The 19,182-nt window shown below is 48.1% G+C and overlaps 1 protein-coding gene and 1 long non-coding RNA gene across 4 annotated transcripts in view; one reads left to right on the top strand and one right to left on the bottom strand.

Annotated features, from left to right (window-relative positions):
- Positions 1–31: 31 nt before the first annotated feature.
- Positions 32–18,794, top strand: LOC132396504 (uncharacterized). The gene is made up of 4 exons (XR_009512996.1): positions 32–218; positions 3,142–3,536; positions 9,218–9,300; positions 15,517–18,794. It is a non-coding gene; the product is annotated as an uncharacterized LOC132396504 (long non-coding RNA).
- The window catches only part of LOC132396503 (interleukin-7 receptor subunit alpha-like), a 46,837-nt gene continuing 29,148 nt past the window's right edge, over positions 1,494–19,182 (bottom strand). For all 3 annotated transcript variants that reach the window (XM_059974069.1, XM_059974070.1, XM_059974071.1), the window contains exons 5-8: positions 12,892–13,069; positions 9,204–9,282; positions 6,875–6,950; positions 1,494–3,174 (exon numbers count right to left, since the gene is read on the bottom strand). In XM_059974069.1, coding sequence (XP_059830052.1) covers positions 2,731–3,174; positions 6,875–6,950; positions 9,204–9,282; positions 12,892–13,069 — 777 coding nt within the window. In that variant the 3' untranslated portion in view covers positions 1,494–2,730. The remainder of the gene's footprint in view (positions 3,175–6,874; positions 6,951–9,203; positions 9,283–12,891; positions 13,070–19,182) is intronic.

Genomic DNA, 19,182 nt, shown 5'->3' with positions numbered 1-19,182 from the left:
GATTGGGAGGGGTAAGAGAGGTTTGGGGGAATGGGAAGTTTGGGGAGGGGCAGAGGAGGTTTAGGAGTGGCCGGTGTTGGGGAAGCGAGGTGCAGGAAGGGTTAAACGGAGGGGCGGGTGAGGAGTAATTGGGTGAGATGGCAGTGGTTGCAGTGTGGGGAGTGGGATTTCCAGGTTCTGGGAACCCGGAGTAACGCATCGACTCCAGGAGATCAGCGGTAAGCAAACCGTACTGGTGCAGGATGACGCCTCATACACTGTCCCACTCTCCCTCCACCAGCATGTTGTACTGGGAGGAGGGAAGGGCAATTCCTCATTGCCCATGGCAACTCATGGCTAAGAGCTCTGATATGTCCAGCACTTCCCATCCCTTCTTCACTTACCTCCATTCCTTCACGCCCAATCCTCCATCCCATCCCTCAACATTGATCTTGCCTCATAGAACTCTACAGCAAACAGACAGGACCTTTGGCCAAGCTGTTAATCTGCCCTGTCCCATTGGCCTATACCAGGACCGTAGCTCTGCATATTCCTCCCATCCATGTACCTAATCAAGTTTCTCTTAAATGTTGAAATCAAACCCACATCCACCATTTCCGCAGACAGCTTGTTCCACACTCTCACTACCCTTTGAGAGGAGAAGCTCCCCCTCAGGTTCCCTTTAAATATTTCACCCTTCACCCTTGACCCATGACCTCTGGTTGTAGGCCCACCCAACCTCAGTGGAAAAAGCCTGCTTGCATTTACCCTATCTATACCCCTCATCATTTTGTATACCTCCATCAAATCACCCCTCATTCTCCTACACTCTGGGGAATAAAGTCCTAACCTGTTTAACCTTTGCCTATCACTCACTGAGGGCATTCTAACTATTTGCATCACCATTGGGTATGGGGAGTGGGGCTCTGCACAGGACCAGAAACAGCTGCAGAAAGTTAAAACCTCAGCCAACCCCATCATGGACACTCACCTCCCCGGTGTCAAGGACACTTTCAAGAGGTGATGCCTCAAAAAGACGGCATCCATCATTAGGGACCCCCTCCCTAGGGCATGTCCTCTTCTCATTGCTACCATCAGGGAGGAGCTACAGGCGCCTAAAGATGCTTCAGGAACAGCTTCTTCCTCTGCACTATCAGATTTCTCATCGAACACTACCTCACTACTTCTGCTTTCTTTTTGCACTGCTTATTTAATTTTTAGTAAATATTTCTTACTGTAAATCATGGTATATTTTTCTGTCTTGCAATCTGCTGATGTCACAACACAACAGATTTCAGGACATACGTCAATGATCATAAACCTGATACAGATTCTGATTCGCCCACTGACCTGGGACACGACAGGCAGCTCCACCTCCACCCAGCCTTACCCTGAGCGCGATCGTTCCAGCCCTAGATCCTGCCTGCAGTTCACCCTTAGCCCAAGGTTACTGAGACCCCACTGCTCCACAGGGTTGCCGGTACACAGGTGGCTTTGGGAACACCAACGTCAACAGAACAAAGTACAACTGGCCTGGTGTGGAAGGTCTTTATTGCTTATTGTCAGAACACAGGTCGAATATTGGTGCTGAACATCACACAAAAGCCACGGATCGAGGGGAGAGGGAAGGACAGGGTGGGGAGAGGGAGAGAGAAGGACAGGGTGGGGAGAGGGAGAGAGACAGGGTAGGGGGGAGAGGGAGAGAGAAAGGGTGGGGAGAGGGAGAAGGACAGGTTGGGGAGAGGGAGAGAGAAGGACAGTGTGGGGAGAGGGAGAAGGACGGTAGGGAGAAGGATAGGGTGGGAGGGGGAAGGACGGGGTAGGGAGAGGGAAAGGGACAGGGTGGGAGAGGAAGAAGGACAGGGTGGGGTGTGTGAGGGGGGGAAGAGCGTGGAGAATAGGCTGTGAGGAGAGGTAGAGGGAGGGGGAACAGGTAGAGAGATGGAGGGTGTCGGAGGAGAGAAAGGGGAAATGGAGTGGGTGCAGGGATGCAGAGAGGGGGTGCAGAGAAAGGGAGGGGAAGGAGAGGAGGAGCGGATGAGGTAAGAGAAGGAGGGGTTGTAGGGGAGGTACAAGGGGTCAATAGGGTGAGGAGGGAGTACAGTAGGGGAGGTACAGAGAGAGCAGGGGGTAAGGAGGAGGGAGGGAGTACATCGAGGGTGATGTACTGAGGGGTGGCGGTGGGGAGAAAGTATGGAGAGGATGAGGTGGGGAGGGGTTTGAGCAGAAGGGTGTGGGTGGGGAGGAGGTTAAGGAGGGTGGGCATAAGCCCCTGCCTGAATGGAGATCACCCCTTCCAAGTTACTCTGAAATTGACTGGCTGCACCACTGACAGGGCTGGGCTGTTCAGTGGAGGAGATTCGGGGGCCCAGTGATTGGACTACACAGGGTGTAGGGATGATCAGGGAGCGGGGGCTCCACTGGAGGATGGGTAAATCTCTGGCAAGCAGCTCAGTGAGGACCCTGTGATCAGGTCTCTGTTGCAGTGTTGGTGGGAAGGGCTGTGGTCAGACGCTTAGGGCAGTTTCCAGACCGCTGGACCCCAGGATAATTGGCCAGGAAGATGTGGGGGGGGCAGTAGATACCACCCTCTGAAATGCCCACATGCAACTGTCTCTGAGGAGTGATAAAGAGATTCTGCAGATAGTGGAAATCCAGAGAAGAAGAGTTTCACCCCAAAATGTTGACAGTTTATTCCTCTCCATAGATGCTGTCTGTGGGATCAGACTGTGTGGTCCCTGTTCCCCACCCTCACTGTGTCTTGTACAGGTTTGACATGGTGATATACGACTCGTCAGAGGGGGGAGCAGGAACCTGGGTGAAGGGACAGCGCAGGCCCCCAGCCTGGGCCTCGGCAGGTCTCCTGTGTTCTGGTACACACGGGGAGGGATCCTGGGTCACGGGGAAGGGCGAGAAGCAGCTGGCAGGCTCCAAAGGCTGGAGCCACTCGTCCTGGGGATCTGTGGTGTCTTGCTGCCCCTGGTCTGAGGTACTGTCCGGTCCATCCACTGGTTCCACAGCAGTCTGCATTAGCAGTTTCCTCTCTGGGTCAGGGCTGCTGTCTCCAGCCATCTCTGTGGGCAGGTCTGGGTAGGGGTAGCAATGCCAGGGCCACACCCCCTTCACTGCCATCATGTCCACCCTTTTCTCCGTCACCTCCAGGAAGTGGCCAGGGTCAAAGCTCACCGCCACAGCCTGCAACAGAAATGGGATGGTCAGGGCTATCGGAGGACTCTGGCAAGTTTCTACGATATATCGTGGAGAGCATTCTAACTGGTTACATCGTCTGGCCTGGAGGAGCCACTGCACAGGATTGGAAAAAGCTGCAGAAAGTTGTAAACTCAGTCAGCTCTATCATGGGCACTAGCCTCCCCAGCATGGAGAACACCTTAAACAGGCGATGCCTGAAAAAGACAGCATCCATCACTCAGGACGTGCCCTCTTCTCATTGCCACCATCAAGGAGGACGTACAGGAGCCTGAAGACCCACCATGTAAATTCAATTGTGAAGAAAGCACAACAGTGCCTCTACTTCCTTATGTGTCCATGGAGGTTTGGTATGATATCAAGAACTTTGACAAACTTCTATAGATGTGTAGTAGAGAGTGTATTGACTATACTATAATTTATAGTTTTAATTATTATGTATTGCAATGTACTGCTGCAAAAACAACAAATTTCACAAAATTTGCCAGTGATATGAAGCCTGATTCTGATTGAAGGCCAGGGACAGTGCAGGGCTGTTTCAAAGCTCAAGGGACAGTCAGGAAAAGAAATGAGGCTGGTTCTCGAGACAAGGGGCAAGGCCGATTCCAGTCACATAGGACAGTATCTGGGAGAGGTGGGATGGGAGCATCTGCTCAACGGGAAATCCCTACTGAAAGGCAGAGGGTGTTTTCTACAGTGGGAGAGTCTAGGACCAGAGGGCACATCCTCAGGACAGAGCAAGGTCCATTTAGAACAGTGATGATGAGGGATTTCTTTAGCTTGAGGATGGTGAATGTGTGGGATTCAAAGGCAAGGTTAATCGGTTCTTGATTATTAAGAGAGTCAAAGGTTACAGGGAGAAGGTAGGGGAACATGGTTGAAACGGATAATAAATCAGTCACGGTGGGATGAATGGCCTAATTTTGCTCCTGTGTCTTACAGCCTTACTATTGTTGAAAGCATGTCCGATAAATGGAGGTGTTTATGGGCAAGGTAGTAAGAATTCCGATTCAGCACGTAACTGAGAGTAAGACTCGGAAAGCTTGGTTAATGAAGGCTATTGAAGGTTTGCTCAGGAAGTGAAGGAAGCGGGTGTCAAATTGAGTTTATACACAAGTCATGTGCAATGAATCAGAATCAGGATTATTATCACTTCCATACATGGTGAAATTTGTTTTGCAGCGAAACGAGTCTGCAGAGCAGATCTGCACATTGCATCATATAAGCAGCATTCACAAGAAAAACAGAAACTACGGGCTGGCCAGCCTCACATTTGTTGTTGTTGACTCTGAGAGTGGGACTTTATTTGGAGTGTAGCAAGGCTTTTCACAAGTCCTCGTATAGACTGGGCCAGAGGTTAAAGCACATGGATCTGAGATCTGTTGGCAAAACGGGACCTGGAAACACAGGTCCATAATTCCTTGAAAGAGGCATCACAGGTAGACAGGGTCATAAAGAAAGCTTCTGGCACTTTGAATACACAAGTTGGATGTCATGTTGAAGTTGTATAACACACTGGTGAGACCAAATTTGGAGCATTGTGTGCAGTTCTGTTCACCTACCTACAGGGAAGATAGCTTACAAGAAAGTCTTATTAAATTTAGAAGGATATTGTTGGGACTTGAGGACTTGAGTTGTAGGGAAATGTTGAATAGGTTAGAAGTGTATTTCCTGGAATAAAGAATGCTGATGGAAGAATTGATAGAGGTGTACAAGATTATGAGAGGTATAGATATGATAAAGGTAAACAGGCATTTTTCACTAAAGCCAGGTGGAACTACAACTAAAGGTCATGGGTTAAGGGTTAAGGGTGAAAGGTGAAAAGTTTAAGGGAACCATGAGGGGAATCTTCACTCACAGGGTGGTGAAAATATGGAAAAAGTCTCCAGCGGAAATGGTAAAATATGGGTTGATTTCAACATTTAGGAGAAATTTGGGTGGGTACGTGAGGGGTATGGAGGACTTTAATCCAGATGAAGGTCAATGGGACAAGGACAAGGCAACATCCTTGTAAATTTTCTCTGAACTCTTTCAACCTTGTAGATATCTTCCCTGTAGGTAGGTGACCAGAACTGCACACAATACTCCAAATTTGGTCTCACCACTGTCTTCTACATAACATCCTAACATCACAATAGTTTGGCACAGACTAGATGGACCGAAGGGCCTGTTTCTGTGCTTCAGCTCTCTATGATTCTAAGGATCATAAATTGTTTGGGTGGTACAGTGGGGAGCGTAGTAGTGCAAGGTTACTCTGATGGGAAGTCTGTACCACAGGGATCAATCTCGTCTAAGGATGTAGGTGAACAGCAGACCTGCTGATGGCATGAAAGCTGTTGGTGACATAGACAGTCAATAAATTGTCTGATAGAGCAACAGAGAGCTGAGGGATAGTTATGAAGAGTGATGGTGGATGGTAGTTCATCCCAACTTCTGTGAGGTAATGCATTTTGAGTTTTCTGTACACATACAGTAACTGGCAAGGAGATGAGAAGCAACACACATAAAATGCTGGAGGAACTCAGCAGGCCAGGCAGCATCTATAGAAAAGAGCACAGTTGACATTTCGGGCGAGACCCTTCTGCAGGACTAGGAAAAAAAAGATGAGGAGGAGATTTAAAAGGAGGGTGGAGGAGAGAGAGAAACTGGGAGGGGGAGGGATGAAATAAATAGATGGGAAGTTGATTGGTGAAAGACATACAGGGCTGGAGAAGGGGGAGTCTGATAGGTGAGGATAGAAGGCATGGAAGAAAGAAATGTCAACTGTACTTTTTTCCCATAGATGCTGCCTGGCCTGTTGAGTTCCTCAAGCGTTTTATGCCGTTTGCTTGGATTTCCAGCATTTGCAGATTTTCTCCTGTTTGTGAGGGAGATGAAATGTGTTGATTACAGAGAGACTCTTGGGTGCAAGTTCATAGCTCCCTGAAAGTGAAGACACAGGTAGACAGGGTGGTGAAGGCTGCACTTAGGCTGTTCGCATCCACAGCTCAAGGCATTGAGTATTAAAGTTGGATATCACATTGCAACTGCATGAAACACAATAGATTCTGCAGATGCTGGAAATCTTGAGGAACACATACAAAATGCTGGTTGAACTATGGAGGGGAATAAATAGTCAACGTTTCTGGCTGAGACCCTTCATCAGGATTGGAAAGGAAAGGGGAAGAACAAGAAGTGGGGGGGGGATAGCAGAAAGAGGTCAAGCTGACAGGTGTTAGGTAAGACCAGGTGGCTTCTCCTTCGGGTTTGTACTCCTTCCCCTCCCACCCCCCCCCCCCCCCAATATTCTAGCTGTTTGCCCTTCCTTTCCAGACCTGATGAAGAATCACAATCCAAAATGACTATTTATTCCCCTGCAGAGACACTGTCTGACCTGTTGAGATCTGTGTGTTGCAATATTGGTTGACAGCTCTGAGAGTATCAGATATTGTTCTGGTCAGTGCACTACAGGATGGAACATGGCAGCAACAGAGAGAGCGCAGAAGAGATTCCCCAGGATGATGCCTGGAATGGGAGCTTTGGTTCGAGGGAGAGATTGTGCAGGCTAGGTTTGTTCTCACTGGGTAAAGGAAGCTGACGACTGAGCTTATCGAGGTTTGTACAGTTATAACGTGTCTCTGGATGTACAAAATATGTTAATAAAATTTCTGAAGAAACCAGGCTATTAGAAACCGCAACTGGGGCTCACCATGTTGGAGTTGATGTACAAATGTTTCTGAGCTTTCTTAGGGTTAGGAATCTGAGGCCAAATATAAGGCTTGATCCTGGAAAAAGAAGAAATTAACAGCCACAGTGTGGATAGGAGGGACCTAACCACTGTCCCACACAGGTCCCACCCAACATCCCACCCACCGTCCCACACAGGTTCCACTCACTGTTCCACCCAACATCCCACCCACCGTCCCACACAGGTTCCACTCACTGTTCCACCCAACATCCCACCCACCGTCCCACACAGGTTCCACTCACTGTTCCACCCAACATCCCACCCACCGTCCCACACAGGTTCCACTCACTGTTCCACCCAACATCCCACCCACCGTCCCACACAGGTTCCACTCACTGTTCCACCCAACATCCCACCCACCGTCCCACACAGGTTCCACTCACTGTTCCACACAAATCCCACCCACTGTCCCACGCAGGTCCTACTCACAGTTCCATACAGGTCCCACCCACTGACCCTCATAGACCCACACAGAATCCATCCACTGGCCCTCATACCCACACAGATTCCACCCACTGTCCCACATGAGCCCCACACACTGTCCCACACGGGACTCCCCAACTGTCCTACGCAGGTTCTACCCATTGTCCCACACAGGTCTAACCCACAGTCCCACGTGGGCGCCACACACTGTCCCACACAGGTTCCACCCTCTGACCTTCAAAGACCCACAAATATCCCAGCACAATCACACACAAGCCCCACCCACTGTCCTACGCGGGTCCTACCCATTATACTACACAGACCCATACAGATCTAACCCACGGTCCCACATGGGCCCCACACACTGTCCCACACAGGTCCCACCCCCAGACCCACACGGATCCCATCCACATGCCGAAAGAACGATAAACACAGGTCAGGGGTGTGGGCAGCTGAGATAGGGGAGGACCTTTTGTGGGGGTGGGGTGTCAAAAGTGATTAATGATGTGGAGATAATGAAATGTGGGGATTGTCAGTGATGTGGGAGAGTGTCTGTGAGCTGTAGGAGGGGATTCAGTGTGTGGGGAGAGTGTCCGTGGGCTGTGAGAGGGGATTCAGTGGGTGGGGGAAGTTGGTGACGGGCAAGAGTGTCTGTGGGTTGTGAGATGGATTTGGTGGGTGGGGAGTGATATGGTGATGGGGGAGTGAGATTTCAGGCTATGAGAGGGACCTTGTGGATTTGGGGAGTCAGTGACAGTGGGCAGCAGGAGGGATTTTGGTGGGTTTGGGGAGTCACTGGGCAGTGAGAGGGATTTTGGTGGGTTTGGGGAGTCATTGGGCTAACGGAGGGATTTCGGTGGGTTTGGGGAGTCAGTGGGCAGTGAGAGGGATTTTGGTGGGTTTGGGGTGTCAGTGGGCAGTGAGAGGGATTTAGGTGGGTTTGGGGAGTCAGTGGGCTGATGGAGGGATTTCAGTGGGTTTGGGGAGTCACTGGGCAGTGAGAGGGATTTAGGTGGGTTTGGGGAGTCAGTGGGCAGTGAGAGGGATTTAGGTGGGTTTGGGGAGTCAGTGGGCAGTGAGAGGGATTTAGGTGGGTTTGGGGAGTCAGTGGGCTGACGGAGGGATTTTGGTGGGTTTGGGGAGTCAGTGGGCAGTGAGAGGGATTTAGGTGGGTTTGGGGAGTCAGTGGGCAGTGAGAGGGATTTAGGTGGGTTTGGGGAGTCAGTGGGCTGACGGAGGGATTTCGGTGGGTTTGGGGAATCAGTGGGCTGATGGAGGGATTTTGGTGGGTTTGAAGAGTCAGTGGGCAGTGAGAGGGATTTAGGTGGGTTTGGGGTGTCAGTGGGCTGATGGAGGGATTTTGGTGGGTTTGGGGAGTCAGTGGGCAGTGAGAGGGATTTTGGTGGGTTTGGGGAGTCAGTGGGTAGTGAGAGGGATTTTGGAGGGTTTGAGGAGTCATTGGGCTAACGGAGGGATTTTGGTGGGTTTGGGGAGTCATTGGGCTAACGGAGGGATTTTGGTGGGTTTGGGGAGTTGGTGGGCTAATGGTGGGTTTGAGGAGTCAGTGGGCAGTGAGAGGGATTTTGGTGGGTTTCGGGAGTCAGTGGGCTGTGAGAGGGATTTTGGTGGGTTTGGGGTGTTGGTGGGCTAATGGTGGGTTTGAGGAGTCAGTGGGCTGACGGAGGGATTTTGGTGGGTTTGGGGAGCCACTGGGCAGTGAGAGGGATTTGGTTGGGCTTGAGGAGTCAGCGGGCTGATGGAGGGATTTTGGTGCGTTTGGGGAGTCAGTGAGACAGGGGAGTGTCGGTGGTCTGTGGGTGGGTTTCCCTCCCTGAGGGTGATGATGCAATGGTTTGGTGAACCTCACCTGTTCTCCCACAGCAATACCAGCAGGCCCACGAGGATCAGCAGCAGCAGCAGCAACATGGAGAGAGTTACCTTCACTCCTGCAGACAGACAGGACAGTGAGTGTTGGCTGAGGGTAACACCCCAATCCCCCTCACTCAGTCCCTGCCTATGGTACCTAGTGCCCTGGCTTGTTCTGCCCCAGCACTAGGGAGATGTGGAGTGGGACTGGGTATTCTGGGAGGGGAATGGGTCCTGGTGCTGACATCTAGCAACTGCCCCTCCCCACCCAGCATGAGCATCGTTGAGTTGTGGAGGGCGATGGGGAGTCGGTACTGTAGGGATTGGTGGAATATCTGATGGGATAGGATTCAGTATTCAAGATTGATTAATGTCATTTCCAGTGCACAAATGTAAAGGAGAATGTGACTCACTCAGGGTCATTCCAACACACAGTTACTCACCGAGGGTCACTCTAACACACAGTTACTCACTCAGAGTCACTCCAACACAGTTACTCATCAGGGTCACTCCAACACACGGTTACTCATCAGGGTCACTCCAACACAGAGTTACTCACTCAGGGTCACTCCAACACAGAGTTACTCATCAGGGTCACTCCAACACAGAGTTACTCACCGAGGGTCACTCCAACACAGAGTTACTCACTCAGGGTCACTCCAACACACAGTTACTCACCGAGGGTCACTCCAACACAGAGTTACTCACTCAGGGTCACTCCAACACACAGTTACTCATCAGGGTCACTCCAACACACAGTTACTCACCGAGGGTCACTCTAACACAGAATTACTCATCAGGGTCACTCCAACACAGAGTTACTCATCAGGGTCACTCCAACACACGGTTACTCATCAGGGTCACTCCAACACAGAGTTACTCACTCAGGGTCACTCCAACACAGAGTTACTCATCAGGGTCACTCCAACACAGAGTTACTCACCGAGGGTCACTCCAACACAGAGTTACTCACTCAGGGTCACTCCAACACACAGTTACTCACCGAGGGTCACTCCAACACAGAGTTACTCACTCAGGGTCACTCCAACACACAGTTACTCATCAGAGTCACTCCAACACACAGTTACTCACCGAGGGTCACTCTAACACAGAATTACTCATCAGGGTCACTCCAACACAGAGTTACTCACCGAGGGTCACTCCAACACAGAGTTACTCACTCAGGGTCACTCCAACACACAGTTACTCACCGAGGGTCACTCCAACACAGAGTTACTCACTCAGGGTCACTCCAACACACAGTTACTCATCAGGGTCACTCCAACACAGAGTTACTCATCAGGGTCACTCTAACACACAGTTACTCATCAGGGTCACTCCAACACACAGTTACTCACCGAGGGTCACTCTAACACAGAATTACTCATCAGGGTCACTCTAACACAGAATTACTCACCGAGGGTCACTCCAACACAGAGTTACTCATCAGGGTCACTCCAACACAGAATTACTTACCGAGGGTCACTCCAACACAGAGTTACTCACTCAGGGTCACTCCAACACAGAGTTACTCACCGAGGGTTACTCTAACACACAGTTACTCACTCAGGGTCACTCCAACACAGAGTTACTCATCAGGGTCACTCCAACACACAGTTACTCATCGGGATCACTCCAACACACAGTTACTCATCGGGGTCACTCCAACACAGAGTTACTCATCAGGGTCACTCTAACACACAGTTACTCATCAGGGTCACTCCAACACACAGTTACTCACCGAGGGTCACTCTAACACAGAATTACTCGTCAGGGTCACTCTAACACAGAATTACTCACCGAGGGTCACTCCAACACAGAGTTACTCATCAGGGTCACTCCAACACAGAATTACTCACCGAGGGTCACTCCAACACAGAGTTACTCACTCAGGGTCACTCCAACACAGAGTTACTCACCGAGGGTTACTCTAACACACAGTTACTCACTCAGGGTCACTCCAACACAGAGTTACTCATCAGGGTCACTCCAACACACAGTTACTCACCGAGGGTCACTCCAACACACAGTTACTCACTCAGGGTCACTCCAGCAGAGAGTTACTCACTCAGAGTCACTCTGAGAACACAGTTATTCACCCAGTGTCACTCCAACAAAACGATGACTAAACACGTTGATGAAGGTAGACCCATAGATGTAGTGTATATGGATTTCAGCAAGGCATTTGATAAGTTACCCCATTCAAGGCTTATTGAGAAAGTAAGGAGGCATGGGATCCAAGGGAATGTTGCTTTGTAGATCCAGAACTGGCTTGCCCACAGAAGGCAAAGAGTGGTTGTAGACAGGTCATATTCTGCATGGAGGTCAGTGACCAGTGGGGTGCCTCAGGGATCTGTTCTGGGACTCCTTCTCTTTGTGATTTTTATAAATGACCTTGCTGAGGAGGTGGAGGGATGAGTTAGTAAGTTTGCTGATGACACAAAGGTTGGGGGTGTTGTGGATAGTGTGGAGGGCTGTCAGAGGTTACGACGGGACATTGATAGGATGCAAAACTGGGCTGAGAACTGGCAGATGGAGTTCAACCCAAATAAGTGTGAGGTGATTCATTTTGTTAGGTCAAATATGATGGCAGAATATAGCATTAATGGTAGGACTCTTGGCAGTGTGGAGGATCAGAAGGATCTTGGGGTCCTAGTCCATAGGACACTCAAAGCTGCTGTGCAGGTTGACTCTGTGGTTAACAAGGCATATGGTGCATTGGTCTTCATCAATCGTGGAAATGAATTTAGGAGCCGAGAGGTAATGTTGGGGCTCGAAAGAACCCGAGTTAGCCCCTCTTGGAGTACTGTGCTCAGTTCTGGTCTCCTCACTATAAGAAGGATGTGGAAACCATAGAAAGGGTGCAGAGGAGGTTTACAAGGATGTTGCTTGGATTTGGGAGCATGCCTTCTGAGAATAGGTTGAGTGAACTTGGCCTCTCCTCTTTGGAGCGACAGAGTTGTACAAGATAATGAGAGGCATTGATCATGTGGATAGTCAGAGGCTTTTCCCCAGTGCTGAAATGGCTAGCACGAGAGGGCACAGTTTTAAGGTGCTTGAAAGTAGGTACAGGGGAGATGTCAGGGATAAGTTTTGTACACAGAGAGTGGTGAGTACATGGAATGGGCTGCCAGTGGCGGTGGTGGAGGCAGAAACAATAGGATCTTTTAAGAGACTCCTGGATGGATACATGGAGCTTAAGAAAATGGAGGGTTATGGGTAAGCCTAGGTAGTTCTAAGGTAAGGACATGTTCAGCACTGCTTTGTGGGCTGATGGGGCTGTACTGCGATGTAGGTTTTCTATGTTACTCAGCCAGGGTCACGCCAACACACAGTTGCTCACCCAGTGTTACTCCAACAACACTTGCCAGTGCTGCCAACTCCCCCTACCAAACACATTGTTGGGTACAGGAGAACACCACCTTGCACTGGCTCCCCTCCTGCTGAAGGTGGTGGTCATGGGAGAACTGCTCCTGTGCCACCACCTGCAGGCTCCCCTCCTTTTCTGCACTCTCCTGACTGGGAATGACTTCCCCATTCCTTCACCATCTTTGTATCCAAACCTGGGGCTGGGATGTGGACTTTTAGCAGAAAGATCACCCACGTCTCCTGCAGCTTCTGCCCATTTGGGGTGGATGGGACATACCCTGTGGTACAAACACAATGTTAAGCCTGTGGCCACATCTTACCTGTACTGTTCAGCCGGTTGACAGATGGGACCGTAAACTTCACCGGCTTACTCCACTCACTCCACTCTCCCCTGAAGTACTTCTGGTCGGGACCGGATCGCACCTTGGCAGTGTATTGGGAGCTGGCCGCCAGATTCTTCATCAACAGCCTCAGAGAGTTCACTGTAACATTCAGGTCCTGCAGGGAGAAACAAAAGGAATGACACGCCGCCTGCGAGGGAGACTCTGAGGAAGCACGGGCAGGAGAAGGCCTCTCAGCCACTCCAGCCTGACTCACCACCCTGTACAATTGCGACTGATATGCCCCAGGCCTCATCTCCTCAGGCCCATCTCACTTTCAGCTTCAATCTCCTGATCTTTCAGACACTGAACTGTACAGAAGAGGAGCTCTGATGCCAAATCAAGTTAATCCTTTCTGCCCGCTCATGATCCAAATCCCTCCATTCCCCAAATGTGCTAAGAGGCTTTTAACTGCCTCTGTTGTACCTGCCAGCAGCACCACCTCAGGCACCCATGACTCACTCTGTATAAAAAGCTGCAATACTTTGAACTTACCCCCCCCCCCCCCCCCACCCCACCACTTTACAAACAAAAGAAAATCTGCAGATGCTGGAAATCTAAGCAACAGGCACAAATCCCCTTTGAAATTACCCTCCCAACTTAAATACAGAGATAGGTAGATCTTTACTGATCCCAGTGGCGCAGTAGCATTACAGATATACAAATATTAGAAGAGAAGTACAAGAGAATAGAAAATAAATTCTCTCAAACAGTCGAACGTGGGTGAGGGGATCATCGTTCCCCGGCTATAGGTTGACTCATTATAGAGCCTAATGGCCGAGGGTAAGAGCGACCTCATTTGCACTCTTTGCAGCAGTTCAGTAGTCAGTCTATTACTAAGAGTAATTAGTCTATTACTAGGAGTGTTTCTCTGTTCAGCCAAGGTGGCATACAAAGGGTGAGAAACATTGTCCAGAATGGCCAGGATTTTCCCTTTGGCAATGAGCCAACACAATCCACAATAACTTTAGAAAAGGGTTCACCAATTGCAGGAATAGGCTGCAGTGGGGCCACTGGAATGACCCAATTAGGTTTACCCACAACTTGACAAGTATGACTGGTTCGACAAAAGGTCACAACATCTTTCCTCAAATTAGGCCAGAAAAATTGTTTCATAACCTTTATACCATTTTATTCATGCCAAGATGGCCACCTAAGGACATACTATGGGCCAAAGTTAAAATCTCATTCCTGTAGACTTAAGGAACTACAACTTGGTGAACAATTGCCCACTCCTCACTTGCAGGAATACAGGTGGTCTCCACTTCCTCATCAACACTCCATCTTTGAAATAATACCCAACTGGCAATTTCCCAATCTCATCACCTGAGAGAGCTTTTCCTTTTAAAGCTTCAGTCTCAGGGTCCAGTATTACTTCTCCAGTATCATTTTCAGGTGGTCCGATATCCTCTCTCCCCTCTCTTTTACTCTCTATATATCTGATAAAACTTTTGATATAATCTTTGATATCATGGGCTCATTTACCTTAATATTTATCTTTTTCTCCTTGTGGCTTTTTCATTGTCCTCTGTTGGTTTTTAAAAGCTTGCTAATCCTCTAACTTACCAGTGATTTTTGCTCTGTTATATGCCCTCTTTTTCCCCTCAAATTTGGCCAGTAATTTTCGATCCTCTGTAATTCCCTTTTCTCCACCGTGATACTGATATCTGACTTCAGCTTCTCCCTCTCAAGTTTCAGGATGAATTCATTCATTTTGTGATCACTGGACCAAAGACGTTCCTTTACCTTATGCTCCCTAATCAATTCTGCTTCATAACACAACACCCAATCCAGAATAGCTAATCCCCTCATGGGCTCACCACAAGCTGCTCTAAAAAAATCTCATAGGCATTCTCCAAATTCTCCCTCTTTGCACCCAAAATCAGCACCTACCTGATTTTCCCAATCTACTTGCAAATTAAAATCCCCCATGACTACAGTAACATGGCCCATTTGGCATGCATTTTCTATCTCCCATTGTAATTTGTAGTCCACATCCTTACTACTGTATGTAACTCCTTTCCAGGTTGTTTTACCCTTGAAGTTTAGTTCAGTTCCGTTTCAGTTTATTGTCATTTAGAAACCACAAATGCAATGCAGTTAAAACATGAGACAACGTTCCTCCAGAATGATATCACAAAAGCACACAACAAAACAGACTACACCAGAAAATCCACGTAACATTTGGTAATCCTCAAATCCAGAGTCTGGAGAGGCTGCTGTGTATTAATATCACGCTACTGTCTTAACGCATTCCCCAGAAAGGAGCTCCAAATCCACCAGACAAAACAAGACTACCCAGACACACCAAGTCAGGAGACCAACTCTACCACCCAACAAACCAAAGACTAAAGCTACAAGACCTACACAAAACCACATAGTTACATATAGTTATAGTTAACATATAGTTACAACAGTGCAGACAATATCATAATTGATAAAAAAAAAACAGACCATGGGCACAGTAAAAATAATCCAAAGATGTTAAAAGACTATAAGTTTGAAAGAAACCACCACAGTTTCCACAAGTCCCCAGGGTCCTGATAGACTCATCATCCCACACAGGCGGCAGAAGGGAATACCCCGCTATGGACTTCCATGGCGCTGGACTCAGCCTCGCAGACGCAGCACACACCAAAAGCGACCTGACCGAGCCGACGCCGAGTCCGTCGTACCTCTGAGCCTCCGACCATCCCTTCCGGCACAGCCTCTCTGAGCACCATCCTCTACGAAGACTCCGCCAACGGCCGCCGGCAACGTGACCTCAAGGACTGGGGTCCTGTTCTTCTCCGCAGAGACCTGGACCTCACAACAGCAGCAGCAACGAAGAAGGCCTTCCTGGAGATGTTCCTCCGTGCTCCCATGTCCATTTTTCATCAGATTAGGATTGTGCACGGCATCCCACTTAACAAATAACAGATATCAACTCCGGAGAGGCCGCTGCAAGCTGCGTCGCGCCGCCATCTTAGTTGCCTTCCTTAACCCTACCCACAACCACTCCACATATTCAGATACTATGTAACTGCTCTCTAAGGATTTGACTTGATTTTTTTACCAACAGAGCTACGCCATTCCCTCTGTCAATGTTCCATCTCGTGACCACAGTGCTGTGCAGTCTTTTGCAGAGTGACAGCATGTGCTTGCTGAATAGTTCATTCAATAAAAACAGTGTAAATAAGCCAGTTCTAAAACCTGCAGACAAATCATCGCAAATTCCACATTATCAACATTAACTGTATCAGAAACTGGAAAAGGAAATGTGATTGTGTATGATCGTGAAATATACTTAACATGCCAATGAGGTAGAGGGTAACAACCTTCTGTGTACAGTTTAAATTCCTTTGTGTGCTAGTAAATTCCTTGGATGTTAAGCTCCCAACTGTAACCTTCTTTCAGCCGACTCAGTGATGCCCACAATGTCATAACTACCAATCTGTAACCACACAAGATCATCTACTTTATTCCATATACTGCATGGATCCAGATATAACACCTTCAGTCCTGTATTCACCTTCTTTGATTTTTGTGGTGAAATCATGTGTCACATGTCAGAATGTGATTGGACAGAGTTGTGAGCATGTACAGAAATGATAGAATGATCTAGAAGCATGGCAGTGTTAAAACATGGTTGCTGTTTGCTGGTAAATAAAGTTCTAGTTATATTCTTCCAGAATATGGTTTGTTCTTGGTAACCCATGGTACTTATAAAGAACACAACATGGTGTCAGAAGTCAGTCTGGAAGAATAATTTGTTTCGCTAACACGGAATCAGTGAAGATAATTGGAAAGAAAAAGCGCAAACTTTTTCATTGTTTGCTAACAGCTTTAAGAATGGTTGCAACCTTCGAAAACACTTCAGCTGACTGGGACCATAACTGAAAACTGAAAAAGATGTAAACAGTGTTTTGAAATGTATTTATCAGCGATTGGAACAGAAAATAAAACGGATAAAACAAAAGCTGCAATTCTACTCCACGTGATTGGGGATGACACAATTGAGGCATATAATTGTATTACTTTTGTAAATGGAGATAATTTGAATCTAAAAGCGATAATTGACAAGTTTGAAGCATTTTGTATACTGAAGTTCAATGTGACGTATGAACGGTATGAATTCTTCACATGCAAGCAGAAAGATGGTCAAACGATTGATCAATTTGTTATGGAATTGAGAAACTACAGTAAAACGTGTGAGTTTGCAGAGCTGACAGACTCTCATTAAAGACAGAATTGTTTGCGGCACTCTGGATAATGCTCTGAGAAAAAGACTCTTAAAAGAACTAGACGTAAATTTGGAAAAAGCTTTGATTCTCTGCAAAGCTTCAGAGACCGTAAAGTCGCACGCTAATGAGCTTTTTATCGAGAACCGCAGCTGGGGATGAGATGTACTCCAGGCTACTGTGGGAGGCAAGGGAGGAGATTGCTGAGCCTCTGGCAATGATCTTTGCATCATCAATGGGGATGGGAGAGGTTCCTGAGGATTGGAGGGTTGTGGATGTTCCATAATTCAAGAAAGGGAGTAGAGATAGCCCAGGAAATTATAGACCAATGAGTCTTACTTCAGTGGTTGGAAAGATGATGGAGAAGATCCTGAGAGGCAGGACTTGTGAATATTTGGAGAGGCATAATATGATTAGGAATAGTCAGCATGGCTTTGTCAAGGGCAGGTCGTGTCTTAAGAGCCTGAGTGAACTTTTTGAGGATGTGACAAAACACATTGATGAAGGAAGAGCAGTAGATGTATATGGATTTCAGCAATGTATTTGATAAGGTACCCATGGAAGGCTTATTGAGAAAGTACGGAGGCATGGGACCCAAGGGGACATTGTTTTGTGGATCCAGAACTGGTTGTAGATGGGTCATATGGAGGTCGGTCACCAGTGGAGTGCCTCAGGGATCTGTTCTGGGACCCTTACTCTTCATGATTTTTATAAATGAGCTAGATGAGGAAGTGGAGGGATGGGTTAGTAAATTTACTGATGACACAAAGGTTGGAGGTGTTGTGGATAGTGTGGAGGGTTGTCAGAGGTTACAGCGGGATATTGATAGGATGCAAAACTGGGCTGAGAAGTGGTAGATGGAGTTCAATCCAGATAAGTGTGAGGTGGTTCATTTTGGTAGGTGAAATATGATGGCAGAATATAGTATCAATGGTAAGACTCTTGGCAGTGTGGAGGATCAGAGGAATCTTGGGGTCCGAGTCCATAGGATGCTCAAAGCAGCTACGCAGGTTGACTCTGTGGTTAAGAAGGAGTATGGTATATTGGCCTTCATCAGTCGCGGAATTGAATTTAGGAGTCGAGAGGTAATGTTGCAGCTAGACACAACGGGAAGCATTCACATATGATTGGTTGTCCGAAAACTGTCTTACACACACCAACACACCCCTACACAACCTGCCCTACACACCCCTACGAACCCCAACACATGCATACACACACCACTATACAAACAGCCCTACACACCTTGACACACCCTGACACGCTCCTAAACAAATGGGAAGCTCTCACATGCTCGGTGGACAGCCCAGTGAATCTCCAATGTCCTCTCCCTGCATTGCTGTGCCCCGGTGACCAGTTGTGCTGGAGCTGATCTCAGCTGCAGGCCTGCAGGACTCTGGTAAAGGGAATGTCCTGATTCTCCATGCAACCCTCTCTTGACCTCCTCACTCCCAGGACATGCCCTCTTCCCATTGCTACTGTCAGGGGAGAGGTACAGGAGCTCGATTACACACACTCAGTGATTCAGGAACAGGTTCTTCCCCTCTGCCAACAGATTTCTGAATGGACAGTGAACCCATGAACACTACCTCACCATATTTTTTTAAAAAAACACAAAATGCTGGCAGAACTCAGCAGGCCAGGCAGCATCTATGGGAGGAGGTAGTGACGACGTTTCGGGCCTTCATCAGGGTTTCGGCCTGAAACGTCGTCACTACCTCCTCCCATAGATGCTGTCTGGCCTGCTGAGTTCTGCTAGCATTTTGTGTTGTTTTTTTTTAATTTATTTCCAGCATCTGCTGATTCACTCGTCTCGCCATATTTTTCCTCTCTTTCTGTATGTAAGGGGTTTCTTCTTTTATGTTATTGCTAAGGTTAATAAAATGGCTTCTTTGTTAAAAGTAAAAATGCTTCTTTGTTATGTTAACTGGTGAGAGAGTGCTTTCTCTCGCAGCTTGTTTGGGTTATAGTTGCTGAAAACGAGAATTGTATTCATTTGTTAACCAATTGG

This window comes from Hypanus sabinus, chromosome 7, assembly GCF_030144855.1.
Source record: "Hypanus sabinus isolate sHypSab1 chromosome 7, sHypSab1.hap1, whole genome shotgun sequence".
NCBI classification, from domain to species: Eukaryota; Metazoa; Chordata; class Chondrichthyes; order Myliobatiformes; family Dasyatidae; genus Hypanus; species Hypanus sabinus.
The sequence above is the reverse complement of the archived record's forward strand: the minus strand, read 5'-3'. Positions and strand labels throughout refer to the sequence as shown.